Below are 15969 nucleotides of genomic sequence, written 5' to 3'. Positions count from 1 at the left end.
AGATATCCAACCCTTAAGAGCACAAAGACACACCTCAAGGTTAGCCAGTTCAGAGCGGTCATTTAGCACATCATAACTGACCCTTAGTTAACACACTTCAACCAAAATGAGTTTGATCATAATGCAGCATCTTTAAGGACTCTGTCAAGCTATGTGCTCATGAAATTTGAGTGACATGCTACTTGGAAAACAATGTTCTTGTAATCAGGATAAAACAAGGCTCAGTTCAGTTCTCAAGTTGCCAGAAATCATGTATCTTGACTTCTTGTCCACAAAATGCAGTGTTGGAATAGATCTGTGTATATGGTTTGTACTTTTTGTGACATATTTGACTAGGAGTCCAGCTGGGTTGCTTAAATGATTGACAGGCAACATGCTTGCCTGTATGCTTTCTTTCCAGGAAAATTGGTTGCAGGAGCTCCAAGAGGTTGTCAGACAAGCCCTCAGAAAAAAAAAAATTATTTCAGATTGAGGCTGCACAGTTCACCAGAACAATCTGACTTTTTAGGAATGTGACCTTGTCCAGAGAATGTGTGTGACTCATTCAATGTACTATCACCCTGGGCCTGCATTCTACAAGAAGAAATGGACAAGATTTTTTTCCAAATATTATTTTATTAAAATTATTGGAATACTGACATTCAATGCATTATCTTTACTCTTGAACTAAATATTTTGTTGTTTCATAAAAGCAAAAAGCACAGCAAAGACATTTGGGCCAATGAAGCGGCAGAAGAGTTACATGGATGTCTTTCCCAAACCAAAGTAATAATAATAATAATAATAATAATAATAACTGTTTATCATCACGAAATTATAGTTTACCCTGGTGTCCTTTTGTTAGTGTAAATGAGGGCATATGCCAACACTGAGAGTACAAATGCAGAATTTCCAAACCTTGTGTAAAGGAATTATTTGTTACTTTTGGATGCTCCATGAAGTTTTACTGACAATGTTTATTTCTGCTTACTGTTAATTGTTGTATTTACACCAAGCCCAAAATGAAAATGAACTTGACTGCTTTTAATGTTTAGAATGTCAGTATGATGTTTGTGGTTGTAGATCTAATGCACCTTTGAACTGATGTGGTTTTCTTGTCATGATACATATTGTTCTGTCATTCCAAGCGTTGTGCGGTTAATAATGGTGTAAAAACAAACAAAAACAATACTTAAAAAAACCCCAAAACATAAAGTTAGAAAAACATCAAGTGCCTCATTTACACCAATAAACTTGGTTTATTATGAATTTGCTTGTCTGTGCCTCAAAGGGTTAATATGGAATGAGGACGCTAGAGTTCAAGCTTTTCGAGCTGTCTTAGGCTCAAACACAGTTTGATTCAAAAGGGCAGAATTGATATTTACAAAGACCTTTTTTCTTTTTTTCTTCTTTTTTTTTTCAAAAACACATAAAAACATAAACCCTCATTCTTCTGGGCAGTTTAAAACATTTAGTAAAGCATGAGGAGAGAGTCTTTCATGGTGATGTGAAGAAGATGTTGATAAAAATGAGTGGGCATATTTTCAAAATGTATCAAGGGATTATTAGAAAATAAAAGAACAAGTCTAAAGAAGGGGGGGGGGTCTTTCAACTGTAATTTAAAATCCAAAAAAGAAAAAAAACTAATTACAATTCACCCTCTATTGTAATGGTACATGGAACACAGGTTGATAGCCTACACAAACAGTGACATCAATATTTCTGTCTGCGAGCTTCAAATGAAACAAAAATATTCGTTTTAAGTCCAGTTCTGTTGGGGAAAAAAAAGAATATGATCTTCTATTCTCCCCTTGCACATTGAATCTACTCTATATACATATGTTTTATACAGGAAAAAAAACCACTGCTCCGACTGAGGGGTCAAATTATCACCAAGGCCAATCTCCTTGGGGGTTAAGGACCTTAGATATGGGGAGACCAAAGTACATAATACAGGTAACTGCATTGCAGCCTGATCTCATCATGAAATATAAGGTGTGTTAAGCTGACCATTTTCTAAATGGTAAATATCTGAAATGAATTTTTTTTTTATCTTTGTTTGGTTAATGCGAAAACCCTATAATGTGCTAATACATGTATCAGATATGAAAATACGATGTTCTGAAATGTTCTTCACACTTGTCATAAAGACTAGATGATACACAGATAGCAACTACTTTTTGGTACATGATACTGTAATGAAAAAAAATGATGTAGGGTCAACTGCAACAAAGATCAACCCAAATGCACTCATCTTGATGCCTGTGTACCTATTTAACCGTTGTTTACTTCTTGAAAGATGCTTGTTTACCTATGTAAACAACATCTGTAAACAACAGCAGACATTTCGGGAGCAGAGGGTCCCACGATGCAGGTTGAAGCTAAACCCCATTTCAACAAACATATTTAAGGGATTAGAGAGACATTATCTCTGAGCAACTCTAATACAGGATCAATAGGAGATTTGAGTAAAACAGTCGATTGTCTTCTGTTGAAGAGAAATATTAGAAGCATGTCATATAATGTATTCATATATTCCATATTTTTATACCTGTAAAGATTTTTGATTTGATAAAGAATTATATTACTGTTACATTAATTGCATTGGGATAATGAAACACTTTTTTTTTTTTTTTTTTTTACTATTGTCTGATCAATAAATAAAGTAATGAATTAGGCTAACCATATTCATAATTGATGCATTAACAGATCTATATTAGTGCAGGGTTATAAAGGGAATACTGGCAACAAAATGAACACTCCAGTTCAGTTTTCAGCACATGGGATACATTCACACCACAGCTAAAAGTGACCTGGTTCCAATTTTTCTATCCTTAATAAGCACATGTGAATGGAAAAGTAAAAGCCACATGGGGTTGCATTTTTTCCAGTTCCAGTTTTGGTCATATTTGTATGCGTTACAAAATATGACTCCAACCTGAGCGGGCCGAGCCTGGCCTGTCTTGGGGGGGGGGGGGGGGGGGGGGGGGTGTTGAATACAAAACCAGAAATGATCACAGAGAATGCTAAGGCTATGACTGGTTGGTTTCTTATTTTCAGCATTGTCATTGCAGTCTGATGAATCTGCAGCCAAAGTCCACCTCAAATTATTGAGCAAAACTTCAACCAAACTGCCATGTCACTGGCTTCCATGATGGGCTGGTACAGTCAAAGTGATCATCTGAGCAAACACTGTCCCTCTGTTATTGCATTTTTGCTTGTGCTGGCCAGTTTGAGAGGGCAGTTTAGTGACGTCAGATATAGGTTATGTTACAAAATGAATAGCCAAACAAAAAATATGGGCAACAGCTTGGTATGTTATAAGATTCATAGTCAAACAGAAAATATATATAAGCAAGAAATTGGAAATGGCTGTACTGTGAACAAAGAATTGTTTTTGCACACAAGAACAGCTATGGTTTAAATTCTTATAATATTTGTATGAATCTGGTATATTACCATCAGCTGGTTGTAATATTTTGTGTAGCATGGTGATTTCACTCCTGCATACATTATGTATGTGACGTGATTTTAGATTATTATCTCTCATTTAAACAAAAGTTTACCACCTGAAATAAATTTGCTAAAACTTGCAGAAACTCTCCAGTCAATCACTTTGAGACCCATTCAGTTCACCAAAATTACACTAACTTGGCATGTGCCTCTAAATCAGCTCTTACAATTTAAAAAACAGCTTCCAAAAAGAATGACTGAACTGCACACAAGCCTTTAAAGTCCACAGAACACAATGTGGCCTTTTGCCAAGCTGATCTGACTGGGGGAAATAAGCACTAAGCGTATGGTTCCGAGGACTGTGGACAAACAGCAGGTTTGCTAATCCTCTGTACCAAAGTTCAGCATAATTGAGATAATGCAGTTCCACAGCAGGAGATCATATCTCATTAGCATGGTATTTTAAAACCTCATGACAATCTTACACTAAGCCATATTTGTTGCAGTTGACCCAGTGTTTACTAATGTGCAAGGATCCATGATAAACATTGCTAATATTGCTGCTGATTTTGCTACTGAAAGCAACAGTGAACACCAGCGTGAAATAATAGACATGACTGTGTACTTTTTGTTTGATAATCAGTGTTACAAACTCTTACATCAGTTTACAACTCAGCCATGAGACCAGGATGTGAAAGCGTTTCTTCTTCATAGAGATCTGTCCATGAGAACCGAGGAGATCTCTGGAGGAGAACCTTTCCTTCAGTAGGCGTTGGATTTTGAATTTCATTTGCGGTGATATGAGTGCTTCAAATTATTACATTCAAAGTTCACATTTTACAGGTTAGTCAAGTTCAAATTAGCGTTAATTGTAGAAGAGTCCGTAACAAAATAGTAACATTTGAAGAGTTCATTGTCAAACAGCAGGACTAACTCTTTCCCGCTTTAACTGTCAACAGTCGTGCATAGCACATATATTAGCACAGAGTTATACTCTGGTTGTGGAGTGTCCATGGGGAAGGCTAGTGTGACACTGAGAGCTGCTGTTGAAGGTGTTGAAAGGGTGGTGTAAAGACTGCATTCCCGCCAGGGCGTTGGGTATCATGGTAATGGCGTTGGGTGTCATTAGCGGGATGTCATCGGGCGAGCGACGTAGCGTGAGCGCGTAGTCGGGTGGGCAGGTGAGCCGAAAGGTGTCGTGCCCTTGCAGGGATTCGCAGTCATGGTCGTGGTCCTGCTCCAACTGCTTCATCAGTTCTTCGTTCTGGATGTGGGAGATATCATTAGCGAGGTTCCGTGGCGGGCTCAGTCGGCGACTTGACTCCAGACGGTGTTTGTCCCTCTTGTAGTATAGAGCTGCAAAGGCTAGGATGTTCAGAAAGAGTAGAGAAGCCCCAACGGCTATAGTGACGCTCAGCTCGGTTGAATAGTCCTGTTTGGTTTCTATGACAACAGAGTTGTCTGGATGCTCCCCAGTCTTCTGCTGGTCTGTTGCTTGTTTGGTGTTGGCTGGGGGAACGGCAGGATGACGGGTGGAGGATGGCCAGAGCTTTTCAGATAAACGTTTGGTGTAAGAAAAAGGAGTTGTATCCTGAGGTGGGATCTTGGTGGTCGATGACACGTACTGAAAAAGTTCATTTATATTATGTAAATGTGGCACAAGCTCCAACCAGAAGGCGACCTTGGTAGCTCTGTAGTGATCCCTGACACGAGGTTTCAGACCGATGTGGAGATACAGCTGATCTTTGGGGTTGTATTTGGACCAGGCCACCTCCTCAAATCGATTTGGTTTGGTGTGAATGAATTTTGTGTCCTGGGGAACTGGCTGGTTTGGATCCCTGAAATTTCAGACATAGCAAGTATATTTTCAGGAGTATGGCCAGAACAAAACTAGTGAAATATTAAAGCACGTATGAGTCAATTTGAGTAAGATACTCTGGTTTGAGTAAACTTTATAACAAATGTAATTTAATCTGTAATGTCATTTCTTTTTTTTTTCTAGATTTTCTACATCAGTTATATTTACCTATTCCAGGCTTTCTTTCATATTTCCAACACTCTCAACACAGAATTCCAACACTTTTCATATTTACAGCATGATGTCTGTGAGGAAAAGAGTACTCACCCAGTCTTGGCAAAGTTTGTCCAGTATGTCATCACCACAGCACTGAGCATGATGTCATTCTTTGAGAAGTTGCAGCTGAAGAGATCAGTGGGCCCAATCATTGGTATTCCAAACACATACGGAAGCTCGTCTCCATGGGCTGAGTCAGCCCATGCTGGCTTCATCTCACTCTGGCAGTGATGGTAAAATGCATAAAAGTATGTGGGGGAACCGTATTGAGCATGGAGGTCTGCTGTAGCCACTGCTGGTGCCACCCACTGGTGATCCGTGAAAAGCGCGACTAAAGTTTTCCTGCGTGTCTCCGGGTTCTCCTTATCAGCCCAGTCTGTGTACATAAACTTAATAGTTTCCCTTAGCGTATCCTTCCCTTCCGGGTAGCCGTACAAGTGATCGACAAAATCCGATACAGCAAACTCAAAATCACTACCAGAGACTCCGTCTTCGCTGTCCACAATGCCGTCCACAAATTTATACCCTTCCCCTTGATTGACCCCTAGCATGATGTCATAGTTGAGGAACTCTCCCTGCTCCATCAAGATCTGGGGGTCGTCTGGGATGACATCACCATCAATCACGGGTCCAAAGGCTATGTGATACTTGGCTGGAGTGATGGTCTGCTCAATGAGTTCCTTATAGTTCTTGTCTTGCAGGCATTCGATCAGCTCTACAGTATCCCCCAGGCTGCAGCCAACCTTCTCAGCCAGCATTCGAGTGTACTTGGCAGGCTGGTAGTTGACTGCCCAGCTGGACAGAGCAGTTCCACTCTGAATAATAGCCTTCTGAAATAGATCTTAAGGGTTGCAGAACAACACAGGGTTAGCATTGCGATATTCACCAATAAAGGCACTCAGGAACGATGGAATTGTGTTTGAAGACTAAGACTATCTACCATATTAAGATTAAGAAGAATTGTGCTAATATGTAAAATTAGTTAGTCATTACAATTCATCCTGCAATGAAGGTACAACATGTTATAAAAAATACAGGGCGTGATTTTATGTCACATATCTGTGACTACATGTCTGATTGTGAACCTGATACCTTCTGAGTAGTGGGACAGAGTCAGTAAACTGACACATGACGCTCCAGCACCAGACCCAAATATCGTCACCCTTTTCGGATCTCCGTTGAAAGACTGAATGTTTTCCTTAATCCACCTCAGAGCCTGAATTTGGTCCAAGAGTCCATAATTACCTTTTGCAGCTTGATCGCCTGTACTTAGAAAGCCTTAAAAACAGAAAACAAAGACAAGTTTAAAAATTTCCTCAGCTGCATATTTTAATGCGGACACTAATTGCAACATTCAAAGTCTGATATCTGGTGTACTAACAATAGATTGTGTAGGAGCACACCTGGGGACTTTATTTAGCCTGTTGCTCTTCTCTATTCAGTCAAATGTTGTTTTATGAGGAATTTAGCCCTAAAAGGCTTGACATATTCTCAAAGTATATCAATCCTTGAATATATGCAAGAACAGGTGTGTTGAATAAAAGTTGACGATATGTTCCAATACGAACAAATAATATACAGACATCGGTGTGGCTCGGAATATGCACTGTGGTTTGTGGAGGGAGTGTTCTCTCATTCTTCTAAGTCTGTCTTGTGCTTTATGGATTTTGTCCCTCTTTAGAGGGAGATCCATGGGATTTTTCTCTTCTTTTAGGTCTCCGAGGCACTAGCGTATGATCCATTGTACTTGACATTTCCTCTTACACCAGGTGGAACTTCACTTGCCTCCTGTTCTAGATAATGTTTTTTCTTCTTCTTCTTCTTCTTCTTTTTTTTTAAAGTTGCTTTTTGCCTTTTTTGTTGCCTTTTTTTTTTACAAAGTGCCCATACATAAAAAAGATGGCGGTACACATCTTTTGAAGCCTTAGGATAAAAGGCTCCTGTTATGGGAGTGCAAACTTAAGACTGTTTCAGATTCAAAATGCTCTCAAAATCAGACCCTTTGGGTGGCAAACATATTCATATGGTTTAAGCCTCAAGCATCTGAAATTTTTTCCCCAAATGTTTTCCCCTCACAGGGGAATTTCTTTTGAAAAAAATGTAATGCAGACAGGCGACAGTACACAGCATAGATTACGTTAGGGGATAAAATAGCTACATTTCAAACTTGGGATGTGTGTGTGTATATAGACAGTCGTCCCTCGGTATCCGTGGGGGGATTGGCTCCAGGACCCCCAACGGATACCAAAGTCTGCGGATGCTCAAGTCCCTTATATAAAATGGTGTAGTATTTGCATATAACCTTCACACATCCTCCCATATACTTTAAATCATCTCTAGATTACTCATAATACCTCACACAATGTATATGCTATGTAAATAGTTGTTATACTGTATTGTTTAGGGAATAATGACAAGACAAAAAAATCTGTACATGTTCAGTACAGATGCAACCATCGTAGGCCTAACTAAAAAGTACATGCACATCAGCAACAACGTGACATTTTCTTTTGTTCAACACTTACAGATTGCTTTCGTTTAATGACTTGAAAGAGCAATGCATAGAATAAAACACAGAGCATTCAAAAATGCAAGTACTTCTAGAAAATATAATTATAAATAGAGAACTTATGAATTCATTCAGTGAATGAACGAGATGCGGGGCGAACAATACTCAGACAACGAGTGCTGAAGAGAGAGTGAGGATCGGCGAAATGACAGGAGGCTACAGCAGGGTACGCCCACACATCACTTCATTCGCATGGATTCAGGGTAGTGCTCGGCGCACGGCAAAATAAAGTTTTGCTTTTTGGAACTTTCTGGATTTTTTTTTTTTTTTTTTGAATATTTTTGATCTGTGGTTGGTTGAATCGGAGGGCCAACTGTATATGTATATACACATATGTATATACGAGGTGTGGCTATTAAATAATGAGACTAATGCTTTAATTCAATTGTAATGCTTGTTTAATAACAGTTTAATAACAGGAATAGTGACTGTTTAATAAGAGTCTCTTTATCAGTGGAGACCATTTCTGCAGTCATTCTGATGCTGAGTTGTCAATCACCTTCCACGATTTGTTTATTTTGAACGCTGGCTCTTGATGTGTATGGGTGTCCACAACATTCATCATCTTTGACATCCTCGTGACCTTCACAAAATCTCGTGTCACTCGAATACGAGTCAGAAAAAAACTTGTCTACTTCAAGCCATGCGTAACAGCGAACTGAAGAAGTGAGCAGATTGAAACTTTCAGGGGTTGTTTATGTTTATTCAGGGGTCACTGTATACCACGTGGTTCATGCATGCGCGCTATGGTTCGATTTACATAAGCCCAGTCTAGTTACTTAATAGCCACACTTTGGGAGGAAAAAAAAAAAAATATATATATATATATATATATATATATGTGTGTGTGTGTGTGTGTGTGTGTGTGTATATATATATATATATATATATATATATATATATATATATATATATATATATATATGTATGTATGTGATACTTGATCAAAAACCTGACTAAAGACTGATACAACAAACAACTCTCACATAAAGACTTGATTCGTTTCTTCAGCAGAACTAGAAAATTTGGACAGATCCCTGTCTGTGCTTATATATATATATCTCAGAAATTTTATACTGTGGAACAGCAATCACTATAAACATTAATACACATTAATATTTCTGCCATTCAGTAAGGAAGATTTACACATCTCACTAGTTATCAAGGCTTACACTCATCAGACAGGAGTCTAACAGATCACTCTTAAACAAGATAAGAGCAATGAAAGGGAAGAGGGACTGAGAGAGAGAGCGAGAGAGAGAGAGTGCTCGTGTGTGTGTGTGTGTGTGTATGTGTCTAAAAATACAGCAACTAAAACAATGACCCAGATTCACACAACCTGCTGTAGTGCCTGATACTTGATCAAAAACCTGACTAAAGACTGTGATAAAACAAACATAGACTTGATTCATTTCTTTAGCAGAACTAGAAAAGTGGCAGTTTTATTTGGACAGATCCCTGTCTGTGTTTATTAAGTTCTCTTAGGTGAAGAGTACATGATGTATGCTGTAAAAAAAAGAGTTCCAAGCCTTGTCTAGATGTTAAGAGTTCAAAAGTTCTAATGCCATAACATATTAACAATTAATAAAGTCTTTTCTTTACAATATCGTAAACAAGGAAAAAGGATTTTGGAAAGGTAGGGCATCATTCTAAAACAATTCCAAAGAAAACAAAAACCCCTTGAGTATTATTGAAATTCTGTATCTCTGTAGAGTTGGAATCTCGGGATCTTTGTGGCATCTTCATTCGCAAAAAAGAATGTCTTTAAAACATCATAAAGGGCCTCTAAGATGCAAAAATATGTGCTGTATTAATGTTGTGTAAATGTTATAAATGTTGTATGAATGGTACACCTCCCTATTTTGCAAACTTCTGCCTCTCATCCTCAGCGATACGAGGGCAGAGGTCAGTCATAATCATGTCAGCAAAGAGTTAAGTGACAGGCATGAGCCAAACACAGGCATTGTTCCAGGCACTGTTCACCTCTCCAGTCACTGCAGCATTGGCCAATCACATCTTGATGTTCGTTGTGGCTGAGAACATTGATAATTCAGGTGAAGCAATGCCAAGTGCCCAAATAAAATGGGTTCGGCGTGACCTTCACCCGAGAAGCATAAATCAGCGGACTTCCAGCCAGTCTTCGATAAAGGTTAATTGAAATCCTCTTCCGTGATGTAGGACTTTTCACAGGGCAATTTATTCCTGAGTCATAAACACATGGCTAGTTTTGCCATCCTTTAATGAGGCATTGACCCGTACAGACACAAGCCTTGCAGAGAGTGTGAGACAACTGATTTAAAGATGGACCATTATACATGATCACCAAGGACCAAAATGGGCTTAGAAAGTCATTTTACATCATGAGATGTATTCTTTTTTAAGTAATCTATTTGTACAGCTCAGAGGCACCTTGAAAATAATAACAACAACAACAGCAACAACAATAACAGATCTGTCTTGTTTAGCAGAAAGATCTTAGTAGTTGTTCTGAGTCAATACTCTCCTGAGGGAATAATCTTCAGTATCATAAGGATAGAAATCAGAGCTCAGTGGCTAATCGAAAAAAAAGAACACATCAGTTTTGAAAAAAAGTTATTGTATAATGAGTAAAGTCTCAATACATTAATTCAGATATACAGATAGATGCTACATTGCTACATGACAAAAACGAAGGTAAGATGCAATTCAACAAAGAGACAGTGAAACATCTCAAAATTTGGTAAGTGGTATTGTATCCTCAGGTTAGTCTTACACATTCATAAAGGAATGTCTCTCTCATCATTTTTCATTAGTTTTGTGAGGATGAAAGCTGGTGGAGGGCTTAGGGTTTGAATTTCCTTTCAGTTTATGAGCATCATTAACATTTTAATGTGCTTTGAAATACGAACTATTTTCTCTTTGTTTGGAGGAATTGAATTTTAAACAGCCTCATGTCTGACTGCAGATTTGCCCTAAAGAAATAATTCAAATTCATGCTTTTTTTTTCTTTTTTTTTTGCAATACATCTTCCATTTTAGTGGGGTCGTGGAAAGAACGTCTCTGTTTTATTAAAATAAAGATCCTCCAACAACCCCACTGAAAGTCTTCATTAAACTAATCAATTTCTTGTATTTCTGATTTCATTAAGAACAATAGGTTTTGCCTGCATAAATACAAACATTGAATGTTGCATTAAATGTTCAAATCCTCAGCATTACAAAACTTTGACTTTGTTGTGCTATGCTGCAGTAAATCTTCAGTGATGTTTTTTTTTCTTTATCTGAGAACAGTTTGTTGGTTTTACAGACCCTGTTTCTCCTTCTAGCACTTTGAAGGTGAACAAACACAATGAATGGATTTTTTTTCCCCGTTATCACAAAATACAATCCTATTTTTGTATAACACTTGATAAAACATAACCGCAATAAAAACAAAAGGATATGAGGCCAATTCACAAAGATTTTTTTGTATCATCCTCAGTCCCTTTAATCTTGAAAAGGTAGGGTTATATAAGTGGTTATATGAATGAAAATAATCTGTTTCCAAAAACCTGTTACTCATGTTATTTGCTAAAAAGCTTTTGCAGAAATTGTGATCATATTTTAAGAAGGGCTTACATTGTCATGAGGGGTTTTTTTGCCTTGGTAACATGGTAAATATTTATGTTTCTTGTAAGTGTTTTGTAGCTGTTTGGCCGAATATCACTCTCAAAGACTGACTCTGAAGTCTGAGTCCGTTGTTCTAAATAACCTTGCATATTTCACTGTAGAGGATTCCCACTTGTGTATCTCAGGTGTGTATCAGGTGTCAAGATTCAAAGTCAATAATTCAAAGTCAACATTCAAAGTTATATATAAATCAAAGCAAGCTTTGAAAAATAATACATGTCCGATACCAAGCTCTGCGACCTTGAGGTGTTTTTTCTGGAAAGTACAGACGGTGTTTGGTAGAAACTGTTTGTCCCTTTCTCCATTCACTTTGCTAAGAACAAACTCTGACATGAAATTTTTGAAATATTAAAGCAATTTTTCCTTAGAACATCCACTGTGCTTATAATAACGAAAAGGAGCTTTCTCTCTTGACATCACAACTTTTTACAATAAGCCAATTAAACACGTTCCATTAAGCTATCTTTCACCAAACATGACAAATGGCCTGAAGAAAAAAAAATGCATAAAGTCCCTACTTCAACTTTTTCAAGTCATTCCAGAAAAATTACAGTACAATGTCAAATGTTTTACTGTGGACTATGTGAAGCACTAGTTATATATGACAAATTAAGCGCACCACTTGATAACGGAACAGAAAAAAAAAAAAAAACAGAGACTGAATGTAAACTAAGTTTGAGAGCTAGCAGATTCAGTAGAGTAGAACCCACCTAAGACTCCCAGTCTGTAGTTGATGGTGACCACAATGACGTTGCCATAGCTTGCCAAGACGCTGCCGTCAATCATGTTACCAGTGCCCTCGACGTAAGATCCACCGTGAATGTAGACCATCACTGGCTTCAGCCCATTCTCATCATGAATGTCTGAAATAAATCATCATATTATAAGTTAAATATATGTCAGATTTAACTTTTAAGGTTCAAATCCAAAGAATTGGACCTTCTACACATATCATGATCAATATATTTTGCATTTCTTTCAAATGGTTTAAGGAGTAAGGAATAACTATTTAATGGGGGGTTTGTTGATGGTGTTTTTTGACATTTGGTGCCTTTTCATGATGTAGTGTAGTCCATTACCGCAGTATAACTGATTCTGAGGAAGTTACTTACGACCTTGAATAAACGTGTGACTAATAAAAAAGAAAAAAACAGTTTACCAACTTTCCTTTGGTTCCTCATTGAGAAGCCAAGAGACTTTTGCCTAGAATAGCATTTTCTGTGTCACGTCCATTGGCAAATAACCTTTTGTAAATCTCAGGTGGTGCTAACACACATCTATATGTTAATATATTCCAAAATAGGAAAGGAAAGGGAGGGGGAGCAGCCCAAGCTGTGATTAAATCTCAGCTTCCTAAAGTAAAAGAAAGTAGAACAACACAGCTTAGTGGTTGAACTGAGTTTTAAGGGCATGGTGTCAACTGCTGTCTGGCTGAGATTTGATTTGGCTCTTGGTATGGGTGTAATGACAAGCCTCTGATCGTGTCAGCTGGAAAGAACGAGACCCTCTCGCAGACGGACCTCAACAGCAGAGCTGGCACTCAGACTGAATAAATTAAAAGAAAATTACATCAAAAAAAAAAAAAGAAGAGGAAAGAAAAGAAACAAAAAAGGGAGAAATTTACTCTGATGATTCAGTATGTTTTCTTTTTTATATTTTTCTTTTCCTCTTTTTTTATCATGCAGAAATCCTGATGGAGATCTATGGCCATAGTAACCCCCCCCCCCCCCCCCCAAAAAAAGAAAAAGAAAAAAAAAAGATATTTTGTTCCTACATCAGAAGAGAAAGGGCATGATCTATATGGAGGGGAATTTAACTATTTATTGCATGATAAATTCAGCAAGGGGAACAGTAATGCATGGGAAATGTGGTGGGGGGGGGGGGTGCATGTACAAGTAAGAATTGCTTAGAAAGGCAGGGAAATCTTTTAGAATTTCTGCTGCTTTGATACCAACTCATTTTATGAAGAACTTAAAAAATCTTAATGAAACTGATGACTTTGTTTGGGTATGGTTCAAAACTTTGGTCTTCATTACTCTTTAAAGCACTGAAGCAACAACTCTGTACTGACAATGTAAAGTTCACCCAGAGAAAGTTCAGGAAATCTGAGATCCAAGAAAAAAGTAATGCTCAGTTAATGGGGATCATTATGTAATCAGTGACTGCAATGTTCTGTTTTAAGCATAAAGAGGATCTTATTTATTCAAATGAATGGTTATGGAGGGCGTATCCGTGTACTTACAAAGTGGAACGATACTGAGATGTAAGCCAATTTGATAATCTGATTAGCCATGACTCCCCAATCCACCCCCTCCATGCCCGTGTTTCACGCCCCACCCATGGACTAACAATACTGGCCAGTTTGCGGAAGTAAAAATACCAGACTGAAAGTCATTCCTGCTCCAGCACCACCATTGGCTTACACCTGTGTTCAGAGTACAAGTCCACAGCTTGTGAATGGTGTGTTGTTGGTTTTTTTTTTGTTTTTGTTTTGCTGACAGTGTTTAGTAGGTGATTTAGTGGGGGACACGTCTCCTGGGTACTCTACTGTATTCTGATGAATTCACAATGAGAAGTTCCCCTCTAACATGGTCTGCATAGACACAGATAAATCCTGCCCTCGGGGAACCAATTGCATGCCTTTGTTCTGCAGTAAAAATAAATACACATTAAATGAATCACACTTAATGGGATAAACAGAGCATCCCTGCATTCTGCGGACGTAATGACATCATATCTGCTCTTTCAGAGCAGATGAGAGATCTCAAATGTACCTCTCCTATTCTTAAATTAAGGGGCTGAACACATCCAATATCCCAAACCACCAACCCCGCCCCCCCCCCCCACCACCTCCCCCCACCCCCCAATCACCCGCGTCCATTCATTTACCATTTGACGACAATTCCAAGGCTGGAAATGGTGGGAAGGAAAATTTCATGGAAATTACATTTCCTTTGCTGAGTGTGAAACACTGAAATAAGTCTTTCTGAAAGTGTTCTCCACGCATATAGAGGAATAACCAGCTCAACGCAGTTTTTGAAGACACCGTAAGGTTCTGATATGTAAGCGTGTAAAAGGCACCAAAAATGTTATATTGATTCAGTCCAATTCCCAGAATTTCACGAAACACATTTTATATGAAAAAATTCATGTCACATTGCTCTGACAAAACATTTTAAGAAAAACATAAATGTTGACTTGTTGGGGTCATATGATTGATTTGTAACATTTGAGGTGCAGCACTACTTAAATAAAAAAAACGGGGGGAGGGGCTGAAATAAAAGGTATTAGCCATAAAAAATATACGACCTACCTTCCTCGGTAGGGACGTAAATATTCAGGTACAGACAGTCCTCACTTTGTTCCTGGACATATGATGCTACGGTGTCTAGGTTGGCCATAAACCAAGCAGGCAGCATGTCACTGAGCAAAACCCGGTCTTCCAAATACTGTGGGCATACTGGCGCGAACTGCGTGGCGTTCCTGATTCCGGGCCACGAGACAGGCGGCTCCGGGGCCTGAAACCTCCTCTCTCCCGTGGGCGGCATCGCATACGGAATGCCCAAGTACTGCTCCACAGGGCCAAGGATCTCACTGGGCAAAGGCGTCTTTAATCCACGAACTTTTCCGTAGTTGGTGGTGATGACAGTATATTGTGCTTGTTGACAGATCGTGGCCGTAAATCTCAAAGCCAAGATGACGATCCCGAGCAGCATGTTCATATTCGTTTTCAGACAAATCGGTGAGAGAGGGACAGGTAGCCATACGAGTTGCCTTGGCCGGGACATGGTATTGGTCTAAGCAGAGGAGCACCAATCAGCTTACACTGACCGGGCCATGTCTACCTGATGGACAGCCAAGACACCAATCAGATAAGCCCTTGTGGCACTCACCATATTGGGGCGTTATCTGCAACTAAGTTCTGCCCCTGTCGGTTGAAAGAAGAAAAGAGGCTGCTGTCTTTGTCTTGTTCCGTTATCTGGTGCAATTATGTCCTTGATTTAATTCCAGCTGAATTGATCAGCCTTGTGGGAGGGAGAGGTCTAGAAAGAGAGAGAGAGAGAGAGAGAAAGAGCAAGAGAGTAATAATAATGATTTACAACACATCATGGTTAGCTAAAATGTGTGTTGTTCAACAGAGATACAGCTGAAAATGAACTCGCTAAGAGGCAACTCCACAGTGGTGTCCTTCAGCATTACCAACATTTTGAATGATTTTTTAATCAAAATTTATTTTCAAATTTAAA

General features: G+C 38.7%; 1 protein-coding gene across 1 annotated transcript; it reads right to left on the bottom strand.

Moving 5' to 3' along the window:
- Nucleotides 1-4420: 4420 nt before the first annotated feature.
- nlgn4xb (neuroligin 4 X-linked b) lies at nucleotides 4421-15510 on the bottom strand. The gene is made up of 5 exons (XM_030785921.1): nucleotides 15036-15510; nucleotides 12433-12585; nucleotides 6599-6784; nucleotides 5558-6347; nucleotides 4421-5270 (listed from the first exon to the last, which is right to left on the bottom strand). Exons 1-5 carry the CDS (start codon nucleotides 15508-15510, stop codon nucleotides 4421-4423), a joined length of 2454 nt encoding a protein of 817 aa, XP_030641781.1.
- Between the last annotated feature and the right edge of the window lie 459 nt (nucleotides 15511-15969).

The sequence above is a fragment of the Chanos chanos genome, chromosome 10 (genome assembly GCF_902362185.1).
Source record: "Chanos chanos chromosome 10, fChaCha1.1, whole genome shotgun sequence".
NCBI lineage: Eukaryota > Metazoa > Chordata > Actinopteri > Gonorynchiformes > Chanidae > Chanos > Chanos chanos.
The sequence above is the reverse complement of the archived record's forward strand: the minus strand, read 5'-3'. Positions and strand labels throughout refer to the sequence as shown.

Coding starts and splice junctions, on each gene's coding strand:
- nlgn4xb (XM_030785921.1), bottom strand. CDS start 15,510: ATGTCCCGGCCAAGGCAACTCGTATGGCTACCTGTCCCTCTCTCACCG. Junction 12,586..15,035: donor TTACGTCCCTACCGAGGAAG/GTAGGTCGTATA, acceptor GATTTATTTCAG/ACATTCATGATGAGAATGGG. Junction 6,785..12,432: donor CTACAGACTGGGAGTCTTAG/GTGGGTTCTACT, acceptor TCTGTTTTTAAG/GCTTTCTAAGTACAGGCGAT.